The 19,277-nt window shown below is 39.1% G+C and overlaps 1 protein-coding gene and 1 long non-coding RNA gene across 5 annotated transcripts in view; one reads left to right on the top strand and one right to left on the bottom strand.

Annotated features, from left to right (window-relative positions):
- LOC112541824 (uncharacterized) overlaps positions 1-11,493 on the bottom strand; it is a 50,461-nt gene extending 38,968 nt beyond the window's left edge. For both annotated transcript variants that reach the window (XR_015797651.1, XR_003085763.1), the window contains exons 1-2: positions 11,347-11,493; positions 4,493-4,662 (exon numbers count right to left, since the gene is read on the bottom strand). This is a non-coding gene — a long non-coding RNA (uncharacterized LOC112541824). The remainder of the gene's footprint in view (positions 1-4,492; positions 4,663-11,346) is intronic.
- Positions 11,494-12,289: 796 nt separating this feature from the next.
- LOC103056267 (hemojuvelin-like) lies at positions 12,290-18,883 on the top strand. Of its 3 annotated transcripts, XM_025172926.2 has the most exons (5): positions 12,290-12,459; positions 13,103-13,266; positions 14,483-14,985; positions 16,472-17,113; positions 18,061-18,883. In XM_025172926.2, exons 2-4 carry the CDS (start codon positions 13,155-13,157, stop codon positions 17,084-17,086), a joined length of 1,230 nt encoding a protein of 409 aa, XP_025028694.1. In that variant the 5' UTR covers positions 12,290-12,459; positions 13,103-13,154; the 3' UTR covers positions 17,087-17,113; positions 18,061-18,883. The 3 variants fall into 3 exon arrangements, with proteins under 3 accessions (XP_025028694.1, XP_025028692.1, XP_025028693.1); XM_025172924.2 differs by having other exon boundaries at positions 16,472-18,883; XM_025172925.2 differs by having other exon boundaries at positions 12,290-12,875; positions 16,472-18,883.
- The last annotated feature ends 394 nt before the right edge of the window (positions 18,884-19,277 follow it).

Below are 19,277 nucleotides of genomic sequence, written 5' to 3'. Positions count from 1 at the left end.
AAATCTTCTCAGACTGACCACTAGTTCCCAGGCACAGCTATTCACTATCTTCTGGAATGTTTAGGGATGCGCCAGCTTTCTCCGCTTATCTCCAGAGCGTTGCTTTGGAGACGAGAGCACCATTTTCACCCCCCTTCCTCCATTCCAGTCCATCACAAGTGGCTGTATTTGGGATCCAAAAAGAGGGTTGGCAGCTCACCACCCACAGGCACTAATGGTGCCCATGACCCTGGTTGGTGGCACTCCAGAACCTCCAAAATTTAAAGAAAAAAGTTAAAAAAAAAAAGCCAGCATCTTATCAGAAAGATGATACCTGCAAGAACTCATGAGAATCTGGCCAGCTTACTTTTAAAAATTATTCTTTTTTAGCACATGCGACATTGTTTGAAATTTTTTGATTTTTTAAACATCATGCATCACCTGAAAAAGTTCCAGATCCTTGCTCTAAAAAAAAAAAAAATCACACTGTGACATGATTCTAGTCTGGGTATGCCTCTCAGAAGCATATGTGCTCTTTCACTTGCCACCTATAACTAAACTGGTCCTTGGCAAAGAATGAGGGTTATCTATTTCTGCACAACTGATGAACTTGAGTGTACTCTTAGATGTAATGAATAGCTAAGGAGATCCTAAAGTGGTAGCACCATTAAAATTATACATCCATGGACTTGGCTGCTCAAGAGATTGGAGAATGTAGGCAGTTTCATGGAGGAAGAAGCAAGTGTATGATGCAAGTGTAGCAAACAACCAAGGGAAGTGTGCCACAGTGAGATGAAGATGTCTTCAGATAAAATAATTTAAGTTTGTCTTTCCCAACCTGATAGCTTTGACATATTTTGGGACTGCAACTCCCAGTCTTTTAATGCTAATTTATGGCACTAAAAGATAAGAGAGATGTATCACTGCCTGTTATTTATCATTGTGATATGAAGCATCCATGCTCAGAAGCAGTTTATCACCGAACATTACTTGGAAAAAATTACCTGCTTTCTTTGTAGGATTCCAAGGGGTTATCTAGATTGCCTCCTGTTACAGAATATTGGAGTCCATGGATCTTTGGTTTGACCCTGCAAGAATCTCATCAGATCGCTTAAGATCATCTTAAGTCACCTTGCACAGATCACCCAAGGACCATTACCATCACCACCACCACAACCAATAATGGTGCCTTACAGAGGAAAAACAAACACCAGTAATCTCAGCTCAAAAATCTTCTGCTTTAAAACTGAACAGAAGGGAGGCATAGAAATATAAAAAGATGCCTTTTATGAAGGACAAATTACTGGTCCATCTAATCCAGGACTACTGGCTTGCAATAGTTCTCCATGATTTCAGGTAAGATTTTTCTGCTGTATCTGTAGATGTGATGGATTGAAATAGAAGCTTCTACCTGCAACTGGTGTTCTGTATCACTAAGCCATATCTTAGCCTTTAAAGAAAAGTCTCCCGCAACCTAGTACCCTCCAGATGAGTTTGGAACTACAGCTTCCTGAATTTTTAGTCAGTCTGGGAATGGTTGAAAATTTTGAGCATTACAGTCCCAGGACATCTGTGTAATAGAGTAAGGCAGCCTTCCCCAAATCTGGGTGCCCTTCAGAAATGTGGGCATTGACTCCTAGATTTTTCTTGCCAGTACAGGCAGTCCTCGCTTAACAACAGTAATTGGGATCATGTGACCACACCACTTAACGATAGCAGTTCCAGCAGTCCCCAGTAACTCTGGTTAAGTGAGGGCCACGCAGGTTGTTAAGCAAGGACCTCATGTGATTGTGAATAACCATTGCTGTGAATGTGGAAAATATATAGTCCGTGCATCTGAAGGGAGTGCAAATTGGGGAAGGTTGTAGTAAAGGGAGTAAGGAAGAGAAGAACAGAATAAGAATATGTACCTTATTAAGTACTTAGGTTAGGCCTTGTTTCAATAGGAAATGGAAACTACAGGGTTCCTACAAACTTCACAGACAAGGCAAAATTTGAGGAAGGATTGGAAAAGTAATGGCAAATGCAAATGCAATCACTTTATGTAGATGGCCATGACCACTGCTTAAAATGAGATTTATTTATATTAAGCAGCCTAGTCCTAACTGAAAAGGGTGGAAATTCAGAGTTGTATTAATGCATGTGGTAGTACATGATAAATTCTGACTTTCTTTTAGAGTATAGCTTTTTCCACCCACCACAGCGAACATCTTAAGCCATAGACAATCCCATTAGTATTTTTCCACTCATTCAGGACTCAGGAAAAGCTAAGATGTTTTAAACCATCTTGGCATTTTTGCTGTTGGCAGCAGAATGTGTTACTGCTAGGTTTTGGGGAAGGAACTGCTATGCCAACATGAAATCTCTGAGAAAAGTTTGGGGAACTTATGATAATGAAAAAACTCTCACATCAAATCAAAGTTGCCAAAGGACAGAGGAAGTTTTGTTAACATTATATTATTTGTAAAACTTTACAGAAAAAGAGTACAGACATAAGCAAATGCAAGGTTTTTCTTCTCACACACACACAAAAAACAAAACCACAGATTATTAATCATGGACATAACGGGGAGCTCAGATATGTGTTCATTGTTAAATGTATTGTCTTGTTATTTAAGAGAGGCCAAAATAAAGTTTAATTCTTTGGTTTTTAGAGTTCCTTTTAAAGTAATAGTTGTGTGCGGCCCTCAGTTGTCATTTCATATAAATTCTACATTTTATTTGATTTAAGCTGTTGAAGGTTTTTCTTCATGAGAGGCTTTACACTTCAGTCCATGCTTACAGAATGTAAACAAAATGCAGAAAGAAAACGGCCACTGTGGTACATATGTATCATTGAGAATTCTGTTAGGAATTCTAGGACAAGCAATGTTTTACCAATCAGAAATACTGCCCACATTTTCTACTGTTTTCTGTGGTATCACCAGGTATTCATGGGACCATATTGTCATTTCCCAAATGTGCTTTTGATATAGATTATTCATAACCTCATAATCCCCCATAACTATTATGAACTGTCATCACTTGATGAATGCAAAGTCAACTCATGATCTCTAATGTATGAATTAGTTGTCATCATAGATGATACTGCAGAGAGATCTTTCATTCCTTCTCACACCTGGCTAGTCAGCCAGGGCTGGTTGTTCTGTAACATCAAATAATACAGACATAGTATTTAACTGGCCAAATACTATGTCTAATCACTACAAAGACAATGCTCTCATCCCCTTCCCTCAAAATACACTGCTTGTACACAGTTGCAGATTTAACTACCAGTCATCATGTGTACAGGATTCAGGTGTAAGGAAAACAAATGTTGTATGGGCATCTGTGAACCAGGCTTTGATGCCTTGAAGGTATGAGCCATCTCCACCAGAAAGCATTTGTGGATGACAGAAGGCAATGGGAGAATTTTGTCTATGGATTTGTACATGTGATGGCCCCATCATCTGTGCTTAGCCATCACTATTTTCTTCCATCATCAAGTATATATGGATGAGTTTTTGGAATGCACAAATGCATGAAGGCATTGTTTGCTCCTCCTTCTGTTTCATAAATAATGAGTTCCTGGTGAAAAAAAAATCCTCGATTATGGAATTTCATGATTCAAATGGTAGATCACGTCCAATGCCAAGGTCAGCCCTAACAGGTTCATAAGCTACTGGGTGCCTTTCTCTCTGCTGAGTGCTGGATTGCTTGGTGGCTGTTTCTTTTGGCTAAATTAGAGGGCAGGTGGCTAACCAACTGCTTCATGTGTCCTTGCAGAAACTCTATCTTTATTTGCTTCACAATTTTTATTAAGGCAAAGGAGGTTGATTATTTATGTCTGTGGCTATATGAATGGAAGGGCCATGCATTTCCAGTGACCACCCCTTATTTTCCTCTTTGCAACAATCCAGTAAGGTCAGTTTGATACAAAGGAACCAAAGCCATCTGATGGACCTCATGGTATGAATGAGAACATCTGAGTAAGGAGATACCAGTTGATAATGTTATGGCTGAAATAAAAGGAGAATACATTTCATGTTTCTCTGTTCCTGTAGATGTGATAGAGATTGGGTTCAGTTCCCTGTTTACATAATCGCATCATGTCTAAAAATTACTTTTCCAAAAGAAAGCACCCTAATTCCATCAGGAACTGAAGGTCAAGAAATATTGCTTACCTTAACAAGAATGAAATTGACATGAAGCAGCAGAGATCCAGCTCCACTTAATGGGGCTAAGACTAGCCTAATGAGGGAAAGGTCAAGAACATAACTGCAAATGTTTTATGTAAATTGGAGACAGGTGCCTAATCCCATCAACACTCTACTGCTCGTTAGCAGGGGATACAATAGTAATTTCCAATGCTGCTGCTTCTAAAAACACATTGCTTCTTTAATAATAATGCAGCTTTTATTTCATAGACAAAACCACTCAGATTTTTCTTCTATGATCTCAAGAACCCTAACACCAAATCAGAATTCCCCAAACAGCATATACAACTGTTTGAAATATCTATAAAAATTCTTACCTATCCTTTGTGTTCTGTTTCCTTTTCTTCTGTAGGCTGGAACCCAGTGATCGTTGCTTCAATAAAATTGTGTGATCTTTCTCCTCAGAGCTGCACTCCATTTTTGCCATCCATGACAATAAGGAGGATTTCTTGATTTTTTCCCCTCCACATTGTCTGTTTTATTTCAGCTATACTTCGGGGAGAGGCAACATTCTTTTTTTAGGAAGAGTGTAGAAACAGACATTTAATTTTAGCCAGAAACCTGAGGGGCTTTCTAAATATTGGGAATTTCAAAATGGCTGCCGCCATAAAAATGGCTGCTTTCTTTGCATCTTACAGGGGAAGAAAGTATTACAGGGAACAGATATTGAATATCTAAAACCCAACACTTTTACAGAGTTAAACCTTTAATGGCAAGGTTTATTTTAGAGGTGTGGTATTAAATACTACCCATCCCTCAAAAACAAAAAACAAACCCCCCAACAACTAAAGAATCTTTGTTAAAAATAGAAGTTCATAGTGCAAATTTATTTTTAAACCTGAATTTCTAAGAATTTAAAAACATTTTCTTTGATTTTCCTATTTTTAAAGAAAGAGCATCTATTGGTTTTAGAAGGCACTTTTTGGAAAGTGGCTTCAACAGGTTGATGAAAGCACCAGGAATTGATCTCAGTTCAAACCTGTCTTTGTCTTTACCTTCATCTTTACTGCAAAGAAATACAAGGCATCCCTTGCTAAGAGTTGAGTAGGAGATGAGGGTGTCTTTTTTGACTTATTCCCCAGTAAATGTCCCAAAGAATCAATAAAAAGTATCTGGACAGATATATTTGGAGAAGGGTCCATTTCATGAAATATTTTCTATATGAATTATTGGGTTTATTTCACTTTTTCTGATAGACTCATGGTTTCTCCCATCCCCTAATTATAATATTCAGATTAAAAATACTTAGAACTAAGATAACAGAATCAAAATACATGGCAATACATATCATAATCATGAACTCATCAGAATTCTCAACGATCATCTGCTGCCACTTCACAAGGAGCAGTTCAGGTAACCATAGCATCTCCAAATTGCCCCGGAAAAGCCAGGTCTTGACAGCCTTTCAAAATCCTAGCAGGGTTAAGGCTGTCCTTATATCTGAGGGTCTGCTGTTCCAGAAGAGGCTGAAAGAAAGAAGGCTCTGGGAACAGGACCTCCTGGCTGGATCTTATCTTCTTATGAGACCACCTCAGATATAGCCAGGTTCTGAACCACAACCCTGAACTATTAAAGGTGATTACAAGCAAACCGAATAAAAACACAATATATTAAAAATAACCATTTGAAACAATAAACTGCATTGAGGCCTCAATAAAAACTTAGATTCATCTACCAACCACCCTGTGCCAGCTCTATCAGCATCCTGGCCACAGTGCCTGGAGGAAAAGCCAGCTCTTCACCACCTTCCCGAAGGCCAACAGGGTTGGGGCCATCTGTATCACTAGGGGGAGGCTGTTCTATAAGGCAGTTGCCATAACAGAAAAGGCCTACTTTCAAGGTCCCACCAGGCAACACTGCTTCATCAAGGAGACCTGGAGTGTGCAGACCCTGCCAGATCTAGTAGTGCAAGCAGAAACCATTGGGGATAGGTAGTCCTGCAACTAACCTGGGCCCATGCCATATAGGGTTTTAAAGGTGACAACCAGCACCTTGAATTGCACCTGGAAGCCAGTGTAGCTCATGCAGCAGTGGTGTTACATGGGTGTACCAAAGTGTGCCCACTACTGCCTATGCCACTGCATTCTGGACCAGTTGCAGCTTCCAAATGCTCCTAAAGGGTAGCCCCATGTACAGCACATTGCAGTAGTCCAATTGGAAGGTAACTAAGGGATGAATGACTATGAGCAGTGCTCCCGATCTAGGAAAGGATGCAGCTTGCATACAAGATATATCTGTGCAAAGATTCTCCTGGCCATGGCTGCTACCTGCTCTTTGAGCGGGAGCTGAGAGTCCAAGAGAACCCACAGATTGTGCACCAGCTCCAACTGGGGGAATGTCACCCCAGCCTGAGTTAAAGATATCAAATCACAAGATATGGGGGGACTCTAAAACCCATAGTCACTCAGTCTTTTCAGGGTTGACCAAAGCCAATATTTCCCCATCCAGGCCTGTACAGCTTCCAGGCACTGGGAAAGCATCTTGACAACATCACTGGAGTGGCCCGGGTCAGAGAGGTACAGCTAAGTATCATCAGCACGAAAGTTTCATGTAGATGTTAAATAGTAATGGGGAGAGAGTTGAGCCCTGTGGCACCCCACAAAGCAAGGGCCTAAGGCTGGAACCTCTCCTATCCTGCAACACCAACTGGAAGTGGCCTTGGAGGAAGGAGAAGATCCACTGAAGAACCATACCTCTCATCCCCAACCTCCTCAGCTGGCTCAAAAGGATACCTAATCAAATGTGTCAAAAGGTCAGGATGGATACACTATCACCATCCCAGACCCACCAGAAGTCATCCACAAGTGCAATCAATGATGTCTCAGTGCTCTACCCTGGCCTGAAACCTGATTGTAATGGGTCCAGATAATCCACTTCCTCCAGAATCCTTTGAAGCTTAGACCTACCACCACCTTCTCAACAACCTCCCCCAGAAAGAGAAGGTTGGCGACTGCATTGAAATTGTCACAGGGTCACAACTGATAAAAAAGGTGGCCAGGCACTAATATCACATAAGACGTTAAATCGAAAATCAACAAACCCTATCATGGTTTAGAGTGATGTGCTAAACCAGCCAGTTGATATGATTCTAATATGTAAAGCATATTTCTAGGGATGCCTACTCAAAAGTAAGTCCTACTGGCTTCATTGGGGCTTAATCCCAAGTAAATGGGTACAAACACATAGCCAAACTTCTGTGATTGCATGTCATTGTTTGTCTGTTATTGAAGTTTGGACTTGTATATTTTTTTACTGTTACTCTTTCTTGTATTTAATAGGAAAACCAACAGAAAGTGTACTAAATGATGCTGCTTTTAGAGGATAACCACCTGCAGAAACTGACAGATGCTTCTGCTTTTACTAGCTGTGTAAAAGATGGAACTTCAGTAGAAGTAAGTCCTCCTTTTTAAAAAAGGCCCTGATCTTTTTAAAAATCAGATAGCCCTACATATATATTGGGGGTCAAGGATACAACAAGAATACAAACTTTACAATGTTGGCTGGGCTCATACAGTTTGTTATGTTATGCCATGATATGGCGTCTTTCATTTGGGCTTAGCATGTTGTATGAATTCAGCCATTGTGGCTATTGACTCATAATTAAGATTTAGGATTCAATCTTCAACAAACCATGTCTGAGTTTCCATGCAACTCTAAAGGTAGTTGGGATTAGGCTTAGCAGATGTGAACCCAGCCACTGTGGCTTGTAAACCATGGTTTATGGCTCAGTATGTTATATACATCCACTACACTGTAGTTTACTTAAACCCTGGGCAAGCAAACCATGGCTTAGCACGGGCTGAGGATCCAGTTTTTGTTTAAAAAGTAAAGAAGCTGCACTGTGGGGGAGAAATCTATTCCTCTGTGATTTTTTTCAAGTTTTTCTGATTTGGGATGCTGCAGTTCCTTAAAGGTATATGTCTAGTGATTCTCCTTTTAATCTTGCTAACTTCAAAGTTTTAGCCCAATAAGATACCTTAAGTAGCAATGAAAATGGGCAGGTGTTATCCAGAAGTGGAATACTGGCCTAAAACTGAACAATAAAAGGAATTCCAAGTAAGCCTTGGCAACCTGGGGCTCTCCAAATATTTTGGATACTAGTCCCGTAATCTCTTGCCATGGGATATGGCAGCTGGATCTAATGAGAGTCCATCCAAAAGAAATAGAGGACACCAGGCTATTTATGCTGATTATAAGCAAAACTAGATTGTTTTGCTGTAAGATAAACAAGAAATTGTCATTCAGTATGTCTTGGGAGGGTAAGGGCTACCATCAATAACAGAAGGAATATTGCATCTCTGTTTTGGGTGGGGATAGGTTACAATTGTTCAGCTGAGTCAAAAGGCATTTTGCATAAATTCAGAGGAACTTTTTTAAAAAATATAACATGACTACAGGTGTTTAAATATAAAGGGCGGGACCAAGAAAGGGTGGGATCATGCTAAGCAGGCATGAATAAAAAGTGACCAAGCAAACTCTAGAACAGAAATCTTTGTTGGAGAAATCTAGTGTGTTTTTTATATATATATAAAATACATACATACATACATATATATATCTATATATGTAAAATACACACACACACACACATGTTTTAAATACTTTTTTTTTTTTTTTAAATAAGTGGAACTCTGGTGACTTGTGGTGATGGTAAGTTGCCTGGGATATGTAACCTCAGCATCTCTTCATTTATTACTTTGAGTCTACAAGAGTAGCACTCTAGTGTTTTGGTGACATTAGTAATTCTGAATCTTTCAAAAAGATGAACGAAGGTGCTATGAACTCTGCCTGCTGCTAAGAATCCCCATTGGTTTGTTTTTCCAAATCTGCATATTTCCTTCAAGTCTTTGTCCAGAAAAAATGGAATAGAATAGGGGTAGGTGTCAATAGTCTGTTTGGGATTATATCGATACTTAATAATTCTTAATTAATATTTCAGTGGAGGTTGAATTCATAAGTGTTTAGTCGAATTTGAAGAAAACTTTGTGGAATTGCCTCTTTTGCTTGTTGCTGTTTAAATTGCAAATTTTAAAGGTGGAGAGTTTAAGTAATAAAAATATTTAGATAAGAAATCTTGCAATATAAATTGGAAAACAGTCTAACTTATTTTATTGTGAAGCTGGTTTATAGGTGAAAAAGAACTGTAGGACTATATATAGGCTAGGTTACACATGCTGTATAAAAGAGTTTCTTTTGAGTCAGACTTGATTTCTGATCATTACTGGGCATAATCATGTAGTTTGCTTGGCACAATATAGAAGTAATCTGCCACCTCAGGTGTCTGGAGGGGTCAAAAAAGACAAGATGGTAACTATAACTACATAACTCCACCCTCTTGGCTGACATCTTAGATTTTTTTAATGGACTTAATAAAGTTTTAGAAAGCAAAAGAATAAAAACAAGAACTAATCAAGAAGAGTAGAAAGCAAGAGAGCTAGAAATAAAGAAAACAAAAGAGGTAGAAAATAAAGAAAAATATAAAAAGAATGACTTCTGACTCCTCATACAGCAGATATAAATGAATCATATAATAACCTCTTACTTTAAAACTGCACCTTAATGTACATATTTTGTATAATCTATTAATTTAATTATCAAATCCATATATCATAATTTCATTTTTTTCTGCTTCCTGAAAAAAATCCAAGAGGGACTTCCAACATCCAGCATTAATCAATTTTTTTCTCATATTAACTTTTTTGACCCCTGCAGATGCGCCTGTCTGCTCCTGTTGCATTCTGGAATTTGGGGAGGGACTTCTCAATCTAGAACATAGCCGAGAGTTTTTGGAAGCGTTTCATCAAAGCATTAATCAAGATGGATCTTGGTTAACCTTTTTAAAAATACAGGGAATAACTGCTCAATTATTTTCAGTGCTGCTTATTTCGAAGTGTGTAGGCTAAGCTTGGAAACCACATTAAATGATCAGAACAGCTGGACTTCAGCTGCTTGAAGATATAAGTCATTTTGGGAGGCATCTAAAATGTCTTGTGATATAGGGAGAATTAAAAAAAGGGAAGTATTCAGCATTTTCTTCTATGTCAAGCTACTTGTGTTTATTTCATTCACTTGACAGGACAAGAATCCCTCAGTTATACCCCTGGAGTGCAGTATTATCTGGGTCCACAAACACCCATGTAACCTATAGACTCCATATCTAATTTTAGCGTATTTTAAAAATATTTTAATTAAAACAAATTAAATGGGAAACTAGCTTTCTATAAAGTACTATCTTCAAGCATAATCTTTATTTCCAGGATTGCTTCTGGCCCTGCATATACCCTGGAGGTCTTATTTTTAAAAATTGAAATTAATAGGAGGTTGTAGCCTAGTGTGAGCATCCTCTGAGATGGAACTTTGCTTGACCTTCACATGGATTTAATTTACAAATATGCCACAGTATGGCTTAGGCAACCTGTGAACCCAAGCACACACCAGCTTATTTATCAAAACCCATAACCCACTGCCTAAATCATACTTTGGTTTGTTTGATTTCAGTTCAGCATGCTGCATATGAATGGAGCCATTTTAATTTGGAAAAATATAACTTGTGGTGTGACCATCACTAATTGTGATTTATTCTGTAAACTTGGCCTTTGTGTGGACTAGACTACTATCTGCTCAGTGTGAAACCACTAAAAAGCTGAGTTCATGTGCTAAAACCTGTGTTCAATAAACAATAATGGTCTAATTCATGTAACCCAGGTTTGGCAACCATTTGGTAGCCAGTGACCCCATTGAACATTGTGAGGATTGAGAGCCACAGGGTAGGCATGGCCTTGTCTCACATCTGGGTGAGGCAGGACTTGGGATGGAAATGTTGGTGGTTTTCCTTTAACTGTGTTATCTCTATTTTAGAGTTTGCATTGCAGTTCTCACGTTTCCTACTTCAAGATAGCAGGAAACCAAACTGTTAATTTTTAGGAGTCATAATAATGAGGAACAGGATCTGAGGGCTATGAAAAAGGTGGCTCAGGGGCTGTGGATTGTGTTGTGTCTCTCTTCAACTAGATGTACACATCATGAGTCCTAAAAGCCTTGGTTGCAGGATTCGGGATCTCTTGTTCAAGAGTGTGGGCATGGAATTATAACTGGTGCTACTCCTTTTATTCCCCCAAAAATAACTATTGCAGTTTTCTTGTAAAGGAAAGCAGAAATAACGTTTACTCACATGAAGTACTTTTCTTTCTTTTCAGAACAGCAGTTACAGCAGCAAGAAATAAATAAACAGCAATTTTAAACTATTAACTGGATTATAAGACTAGGCCATACTTTAGGCCATACTTTATCTCTGAGCTGAAGAGCTCAGACATGTGCTTCTTCGTTGCATGGAGGAAGAGGAAGTGGCCTCACAGAGTCACCGCCTTCTTCCACGTGTCCCTCTAGGAACACAGGATCTGTGAGTTTTGACTCCATCTTTCCCACAAAGAGGACAGGTGGGGAAAATGATTGTTTATTTATTTCTAGCCTGCCTTACTTCCAGGAATTCAAGGCAATGTACATAGCAGTATCTCTTCCATGTTTTCCCCCCCATACAACTACAAATCTGTTGTGCAAACCCAGCCCTTTTGATCAGATTATCATTCAATATATTGTGTAAACTCAAAGTGGGTGAATTCAGTAATCTTTCTGAAGTTAATTACTGAATTAACCCATTATCTGAGTTTATACAATGTATTGAATGTCAAGTTAATCAGATGGGCTGGATTTTCACAATTTAAGTCACAGCCTGTTTAGCTAACCCATCCTAATAAGCAAAGCATGCTGTGTGAATTCAGTCCTAGATCATTAACTGAATTGATTAGGACTGAACTGAATGCTCTTCCTGTTTGAGTTTGATGCTACAAACTGAGAGATGCAAGCTAGCTCTTGGGCATCTTATGGGAGGGAATAATTCAATGGTTCATCTCAGCAGTGACACAAGGGTCTTTCTCCCAAACTTGTTGCCTATTGTAAAATCCTTTATAATTTTGGGTTCTGCCATCCTGTTGTTAGAGGGATCACTGTATGCAGGGATCAACTGGTTGATCATTAACTCATGATGCAAGTTTGGAAACGGGCAAAGTCTCTGCCATAGTTTATTGACTTTAGTGAAAGGTTACTATCTCTCACAGTAGCACACACACACACGATTGGGATGTGCAGTGTGTCACTAAGTCCTTGTAAAATCGGCCTTGGACACTAGGAATGGAGGAAACTGTTTATTGGATAGTGAAAAGAAAGAAGATCCTTCTTGATTGCTGTAGTACTCTTAAACAAGAGAGCAATGGAATCTCTTCAGAGGGTAAGACAAAAGATGCCTGCTACTAGCTTGCCCTTCCATCAAAATGGTGGATAAAGGCATTCTCGTGTGAACGATTGCTCCAGCTTCGGCGGTTATTTGCCAGCCTGAAATTGATCATCTTCCACGTACTGCTTTGATTGATGTTGGAGGTGGATAGAAGGTATCTTCCTTTACCTAGTTTTGTTTAAGTCAAGGATCTTCTATCTTGGCTGAAATGTGAAGTCCTCAAAAGGAATATCTTGTTGCAATTTTTTTTTATATTGGAGTACATTTCAAGTCACCAGAGAGGGCCAATAAGAGTATGAGAAGAACCAGAACTAGTTTGCTAGACTCTGAAGTGGAGATTTTTAAGCCTGTCACTGGTCTGAAATGGAAATAGCTACACCTTAGGTAACCCTGCCTTCCAACTACTTCAGGTAAGAATTGCCTTCATAGAAGTACAATGGCCTCAGTGCGCTTCAGTGATATGAATACCAGAAAAAGAATAATTTCATTGTCACAATTTTTTCCCCCAAACAGAATTCAAAATGAGAGCTACAAATTAAAAAACCGTACAGGACAGCAATGTTCCCTGAGGCCAGATTGTGTGGCATAAAGCAGGAGAACACCAAAAAGATTTATTTCAGTCTATGTTTATTTACAGCAAACCAGTGGAAAGAAAGGGTGAGGAGAGACTTGAACGATCAGCTTCCAAAATGACTGAATGGTTCAGAACAAGGCAATCAGCCCGCTGCGTGAATCTGTTTTACTCAACGAATCCAAACTTCTTCATTAAATTGCTGACCCTTCTCCTATTATATAAACATGGTAAGAGATTTGACATCTAAGCTATTTATTTGGGGTAGTGCTAAATTAGGGTCTTTCCCTATTGCTGAGCTAAACTGCTCTCTATCCAAACTTCAGTCAGCAGAAAACTACACTAGCTTGACATTTGCTGTTCTCATTGCCAATCCTATTCAGACTCTATCACCTCTGTCCCCAGTCACAGCGAGTCATTTGGTTTTCCCCCAAGTACCAAAGTGATAGGTGACAAACCCAACAGATTTTACATACCTCCAGGCTGCCCTTGGATGCTGTCAAAATAAGGTGCTGGACAAACTTGATCCACATTTTGCAAGACACCCATGCAAAATGAGTGGGGCTGGGTTTTTTCCCTGTGTGTGTGTAATACAGCTTACACTACAGTTTTCATGCATTTCTTGTCTCCGAATAATGACAGATTGTGCTACCAATCTTCAACTGTAATAGTCAAAGGAAGTTCTGGGTGTTTTAAGAAAGAGTCTTGGGGTTTTTTTTGAAGCACTGAGGCCTATGCATGCCTAGCTCTGTCTTCTACAAGACCCTGCTCCCATTTCTGATCTTCTGATAATTTGTTATAAAAATACTATAAAATATCATTAATCAGAAGTGTATCATTCTGATAAATTAATGGTCTAAAAAAGTCCTTATACACCTATCCCTGTTTTGATGTCTTCTTAATCGGATGTCAGTACCTATAGCCCTCCAGCCAGCTTGGCCATAGTGATTGGAGATTTATGGAAGTTGAAGTCATTATGTTTGAACAGAACCAAGTTGGAGAAGGTCTCTCATACGCAGAAATGCTTTCTTGCTAAAAAACAGAAAAACATGCTGTAATCTCCAGCAGAGAGATCCTGGGATGGATATGGGAAAGCACAGAAAAACCCTTGCAGGGAATTCTAGAAAAACAAACAGCAATGAAGAGCTAACAGAGTGAATTATTTGCTTCTGACTTGAGGAATTTATGCAGGAGGCATTCCCTTTTGTATTCAGAGCTCAAGTTATCTAGGGCTTTATTATTATTTAAATTTATTGGCTGCCCAACTCCAGTGGACTGTATAAGAGAGTTGGAAGCTTTTGGGCCAGATGACCAGGTTTTGCTTATTAAATTGCTAGGTGATGAGTCAGGTATTATGGAGGAGATTCTTGCAGTTTTGCAAAGGATGTTGAAGTATGAATATTCCATCTTATTTCTAATGGTTTCTCTTGATTTTCCTTGGTACAGTTTATTCCCACTGCAAGATTTCGCGCTGTAATTCTGAATTTATAGATGCCACAGCAAACTTGCATGGTCTTGAAAGGAACACTGCCTACTGTAATGCCTTGAGCTCCTACTCTAGCTGCACCCGGAGGACAGCCCTCACTTGCCGTGGGGACCTGGCATATCATGCAGCTGTTTATGTCATTGAAGATCTCATAATTCAGAACAACTGTTCCAAGGAAGAGCCAACAGCATTGCCAAGACCTCCAGCACTGGCACCCAACAAACATGATTTTCCATCCATAGATACCTGTGACTATGAGAAGAGTTTTATCCGTAAACATGGCCGTCCCCCCACATACCACTACTGTGCTGTCTTTGGAAAACTTCATGTCCGGACTTTCAGTGACGAATTCTACACTTGCCAAGCTGAAGGCTCCTGGCCACTTCTGGACAACAATAATTTATTTGTGCAGACCACTAATTATCCTATTGTTAAAGGATCAAACATCACTGGGATTGGCAAGGTAGAAATACACTCTTCCATATCAGGATTGGGCAACCAACAGGGTGAATGTATTCCCCAGCATCCCATTTGAGAACTCCCAGCAGTTTGAAAACATGCTGGCAAAGTAGCTGATTTGCTGGTGTGATTTGATTTTTTCTTTAGGTTTTAGACGATGCTAAAGATGAAGATGGAGCAATTTGCTTCTCAAAGGCTTCCCACTCTTGTTCATATCCTTAAAACCTCCCCAACCAAAAAAGGACCCCACATTTTTGTCTCTCTCTTGGATGTCACCATGTTGCCTGGCCTTTAGAAGGCCTGTAGGTTGAGTTCTGGCCCTGACCCCTCTAAATGATTGGCCTTACTCATATTATACTTGTATTTGTTTGTCAGATTGGTTGGGTTTCCACAAAATATTAAATCATGGGTTAACGTTGTAACAATTGGATTTGTACAACATGGTTTAATGCAATATCTGATCCCAGCCAATACTGAAGCTTTCCTTGGTTTGCACTGGTAGTTCAGGAATGTGTTTGAGCCTTTTCTCATCTGGTGCCTTTCTAATGTGTTGGAATACATTCTCTGCCATCTCCATCAGGAAACTGAACATATATAGTGGGTATATGACTGATGTGAATGTTGCTGGCATACTAGGTCCAATATCTGCTCCCATCACTGATAGAGGACTTCTGATAAAATCCCCAGCATTTGCAGGGGTTTGGTATTGTTGGAGCTTCCAGTGGTCTGATTGGATTAAAGAAATTTTCATTGTTCCCAAGAAATTTCAATCACAGTCACTTTCAGTTTTTTAAAAAATGAATAGCTGGGACTATTCCATTTCTGGTTGAAAGCTTGGAGATTCCCCAGATCAGGCAATACTTCCTGATATGTGAATCAACTTTTATTCCTATGTTGCCCTGAAGAGCCAATGTACTTTACTGCACCTGGGGAAGAAACATGCCTGGAAGTTTAGCATCAACTTAACACATAATGGAAGAAGCAGTTCTGCTTCTTATGCTCCCTTGCTTTTCCAGAAATCCCACAAGAAGTTGTTGATTCTCTTCTTTTTTCAGCTCAGAACTATGTTCTGCCATAGGTAAACTGGACCCTTTTTTTTTAATTTGGGGAAACTGCTTCTGCTGCGGGAGACCCCTCATTTATTTCTCTTCTGTAATAGAATCCATCACTGGATAACTAAGATTCCCAGGCAAGGCTGTGTTTTTGGATAGAGCATAGCAGTTAGGTCCATCATGAAAAAGCAGAAAAGTGATGTGTGTTTGTGTTGCCTCCTTTTCTTCTATTGCATAAGAAAAGGCATTTTAGTTAGTTTTAGTCTTCCATCCCATCTGATGGATAATGTTTGCTTTTCCTCTAAACGAGGATAGAAGATTTCAGCTTGGTGTGTGTTCTCTTTGGATGGTAAAGTATGAATCAGTCATTGAATGGCTCCTTGAAAAGTTAATTACCTGAACTATCCCTTGTGCTTTAAATCTATTATTCCTTTTCAGCTTACCATCATATTTAAGAACATGAAAGAGTGCATTGAGGAGAAAGTCTACCAAGCAGAAATGGACAACCTGCCAGTAGCATTCACAGATGGTTCAGTGAATGGTGGTGAGAAGCCTGGAGGGAATAGCTTAACCATTCATGAACGTATACCTGGACAGTACATAACAATCGAAGCAACGTACATTGGTACCACCATTGCTGTGCGCCAGGTAGGGAAGCACCTGATCTTCTCCATCCGGACAGCTAAGGAGGTAGCATTCTCCTTCACAGATGAACAGGACCTCCAGCTGTGTGTGTCAGGATGCTTTTTCAGCCAGCGCATGTCTATATATGAGTACTGTCATCCAAAAGGTAGCCTCACCAGAAAGAAAGCCAATCTGCTATGTAAGGAGAAGCTACCAGTTGAAGACTTCTACTTCCAGTCATGCGTCTTTGATGTGATGACTTCAGGAGATGTTAACTTTACTCAAGCAGCACAGAGGGCATTGGAAGATGCCAGAGTACTCCATCCAGATACCAAGAAAATTCACATTTTCCACACCGATAGGACTTCTCATCCTTGCAGCTCATCCTTCCTTCTCTTAATCTTTACAGTGGTACAACAGTATATTTGAAAGTTTCAGTGTTGACTAGCATATTTTGTAAGTCCAGGGTTGATTTCTCAATATGGCTTTCTAAGTGCTGATAGATGAGCTACCCCAGCCTGTCTTGTAACCAGAGTTAGGTGTCCCCTCCAAGTTTTTGTGTGGAAAGGGGTGTTTGCTGAGAGTTCCTTTTCACCTGTCTTTCCTTACTACTTTCCCAAACTTAACCTGGCAAAGTAGGCATGATGGAAGAGAATCAACAAGGAAAACTGTCTGACATTGACCTTGTGAATATCCAGTATAAACCTCATTCTTAAGACCTGGAACATTCCTGGAAGTTAGGAATATTTCTCACTTCTGTTATGAATAGGATTTGTAGTTTTTAATGCCTCTTAGTGCAATTAATCAATAGGGCCTTGTACTATTATTCCCACATAACCTAGTGACAGTTGTGAGCTGGAACTCTTTCCCTGAATTTGAGTATATCCTTAGTTAAGATCTTAAATTACTGATGACCAGTAAGATGAAGGAAATACTTTGGGATTAATTTGGGCACTCAGCTGCTTTTAAGTTTTTTTTTTTAAGCTTTAATGGAAACTTGAGAGAGATGACAACTAGTGCTAAATATTCTTTGGCACCTTAAAATATCTGGGCAGTGCACTGAATGTTGTAAGCCATCTTTTCGCCTTAGCATTCTGTTTGCTGACCATCTTTTCTGGTTTATTTAATCTCTTCTGAAAACTGGAAATCTACAGCTATCTACCAGAAATAACACTGAGACTGCATTGCCTCTTTCATTAAGTTTTAGTTTGCAAAGTCAGTGTTTCTAGAAAACAACTTTGCTCTAAGTGTCTGTAATGATTTGTTTATAACAGAAAGGAAAGTGGGAACTCCTCAAAAAATGTAAAGGCTATTCAGATGCAATCACTATAAATGCCTGAACTATAAATGCAGTCAGAAAAACAATTTTTCTCTTTTACCCAATACTTGTTTTTCTTTTTCAGACAAACTGCTGTTGTTTCTTCCCCTTGACAGCTCAGAATGTAGAATCTACGGAGTGAAATTTGAACAGCAGCTCCGAATATATACTTAAATTAGGTTGGTTCTATTATTAAAGTCAGAGACCAGATAGCAGTTTAAGAGCATTGGATGCGGATTGAAATGGGGTTTGCTTCCTAATTGCTTTGTGTTTCTAATACCTGTGAGCAAAGTGGCAGTGCAGATTTTTACATCAACTCTTTTGTGCTAGCATTCACATATACATAAGCTAAAGTAAAAGGACTGTCATATAAGATCTGTACTGGTTTCCTTTTCAGAGCTCTGGTGTCCTTATCTGATGAACTTAATCAAGAACATATCTTAAGCATTATAGTTTGTGGATGCAATCAATTACATGTTCTATTGTTCAAATCCCACAGGTTTCAATATAATTTATATGGGTTGAGTATCTGTCAAAAACCTGCCTTAAGCCTGCAGAATGTTTACTCCAAATCAGTCCTCAGAATGTTGGTGAGGTGTTTATACAGAAGTGTGATGACTCAAACTAACATACTCTGGTTGGAAAAATGATTCAGTGGTATAAATGAAAACAGTTTAATAAAGTTAAGCATGTTTTAGTTATATTGCTTAGCAGTTATTCTTTTCCATAAAGGGAAAACTGTACATCCATTGCACAGAATTCACTAGGGCTTGCAATGGCTTAGTACTGGTAATCAGAAAATGATTGTTTTTCAGCAGAAATTTAATAGAGTTACCCTGTTATTGAACTGGCAAAAACTTGCAATATTGGGATATTATTTGATTTTCATACTGCTGCACTCACGTAACTATCGGTGGCTTATAAAAAAAAATAAAATAAAAAATCCATAGTATAATATAATATTAATATATTTACTTCATTTGTATGCCATCCATTTCTGAAGGCTCTTAGTGGCTAATCATTAATATGGCCATAAACTATTCATAATTATCTGGAGTATATAACTCCAAAGGTGCTATCCTAACTAATTAAAAAGGCAGTCAAAAAGAGCTCTGTTTTAACCTGCTATGGAATCTCCAGTGGTAAACTATTTCACCAGGGCCATAGTGGAAAAGCATCTCCTTCTAGCCTCAGCCTTTCAGATTACCAGCAAGTTTTCCTAAATTGTTTTATTGAACAGGTCAGTTTTAGTTGTAGGAGGTGATGGTGGGGTGCATCTGAATGAAGCATGACTCTAGGCTA

Source organism: Python bivittatus, unplaced genomic scaffold (assembly GCF_059951505.1).
Source record: "Python bivittatus isolate LINGU-HERP-01145 unplaced genomic scaffold, Pbiv_v1 ctg000580_np1212, whole genome shotgun sequence".
In the NCBI taxonomy this organism is placed as follows: domain Eukaryota; kingdom Metazoa; phylum Chordata; class Lepidosauria; order Squamata; family Pythonidae; genus Python; species Python bivittatus.
The sequence above is the reverse complement of the archived record's forward strand: the minus strand, read 5'-3'. Positions and strand labels throughout refer to the sequence as shown.

Excerpts from the sequence above, each read along its gene's own strand:
- LOC103056267 (XM_025172926.2), top strand. The coding sequence starts at position 13,155 with ATGACTGAATGGTTCAGAACAAGGCAATCAGCCCGCTGCGTGAATCTG. Across the intron at positions 13,267-14,482 it reads TCTCCTATTATATAAACATG|TTTATTCCCACTGCAAGATT; the intron begins GTAAGAGATTTG and ends TCCTTGGTACAG. Across the intron at positions 14,986-16,471 it reads ACATCACTGGGATTGGCAAG|CTTACCATCATATTTAAGAA; the intron begins GTAGAAATACAC and ends ATTCCTTTTCAG.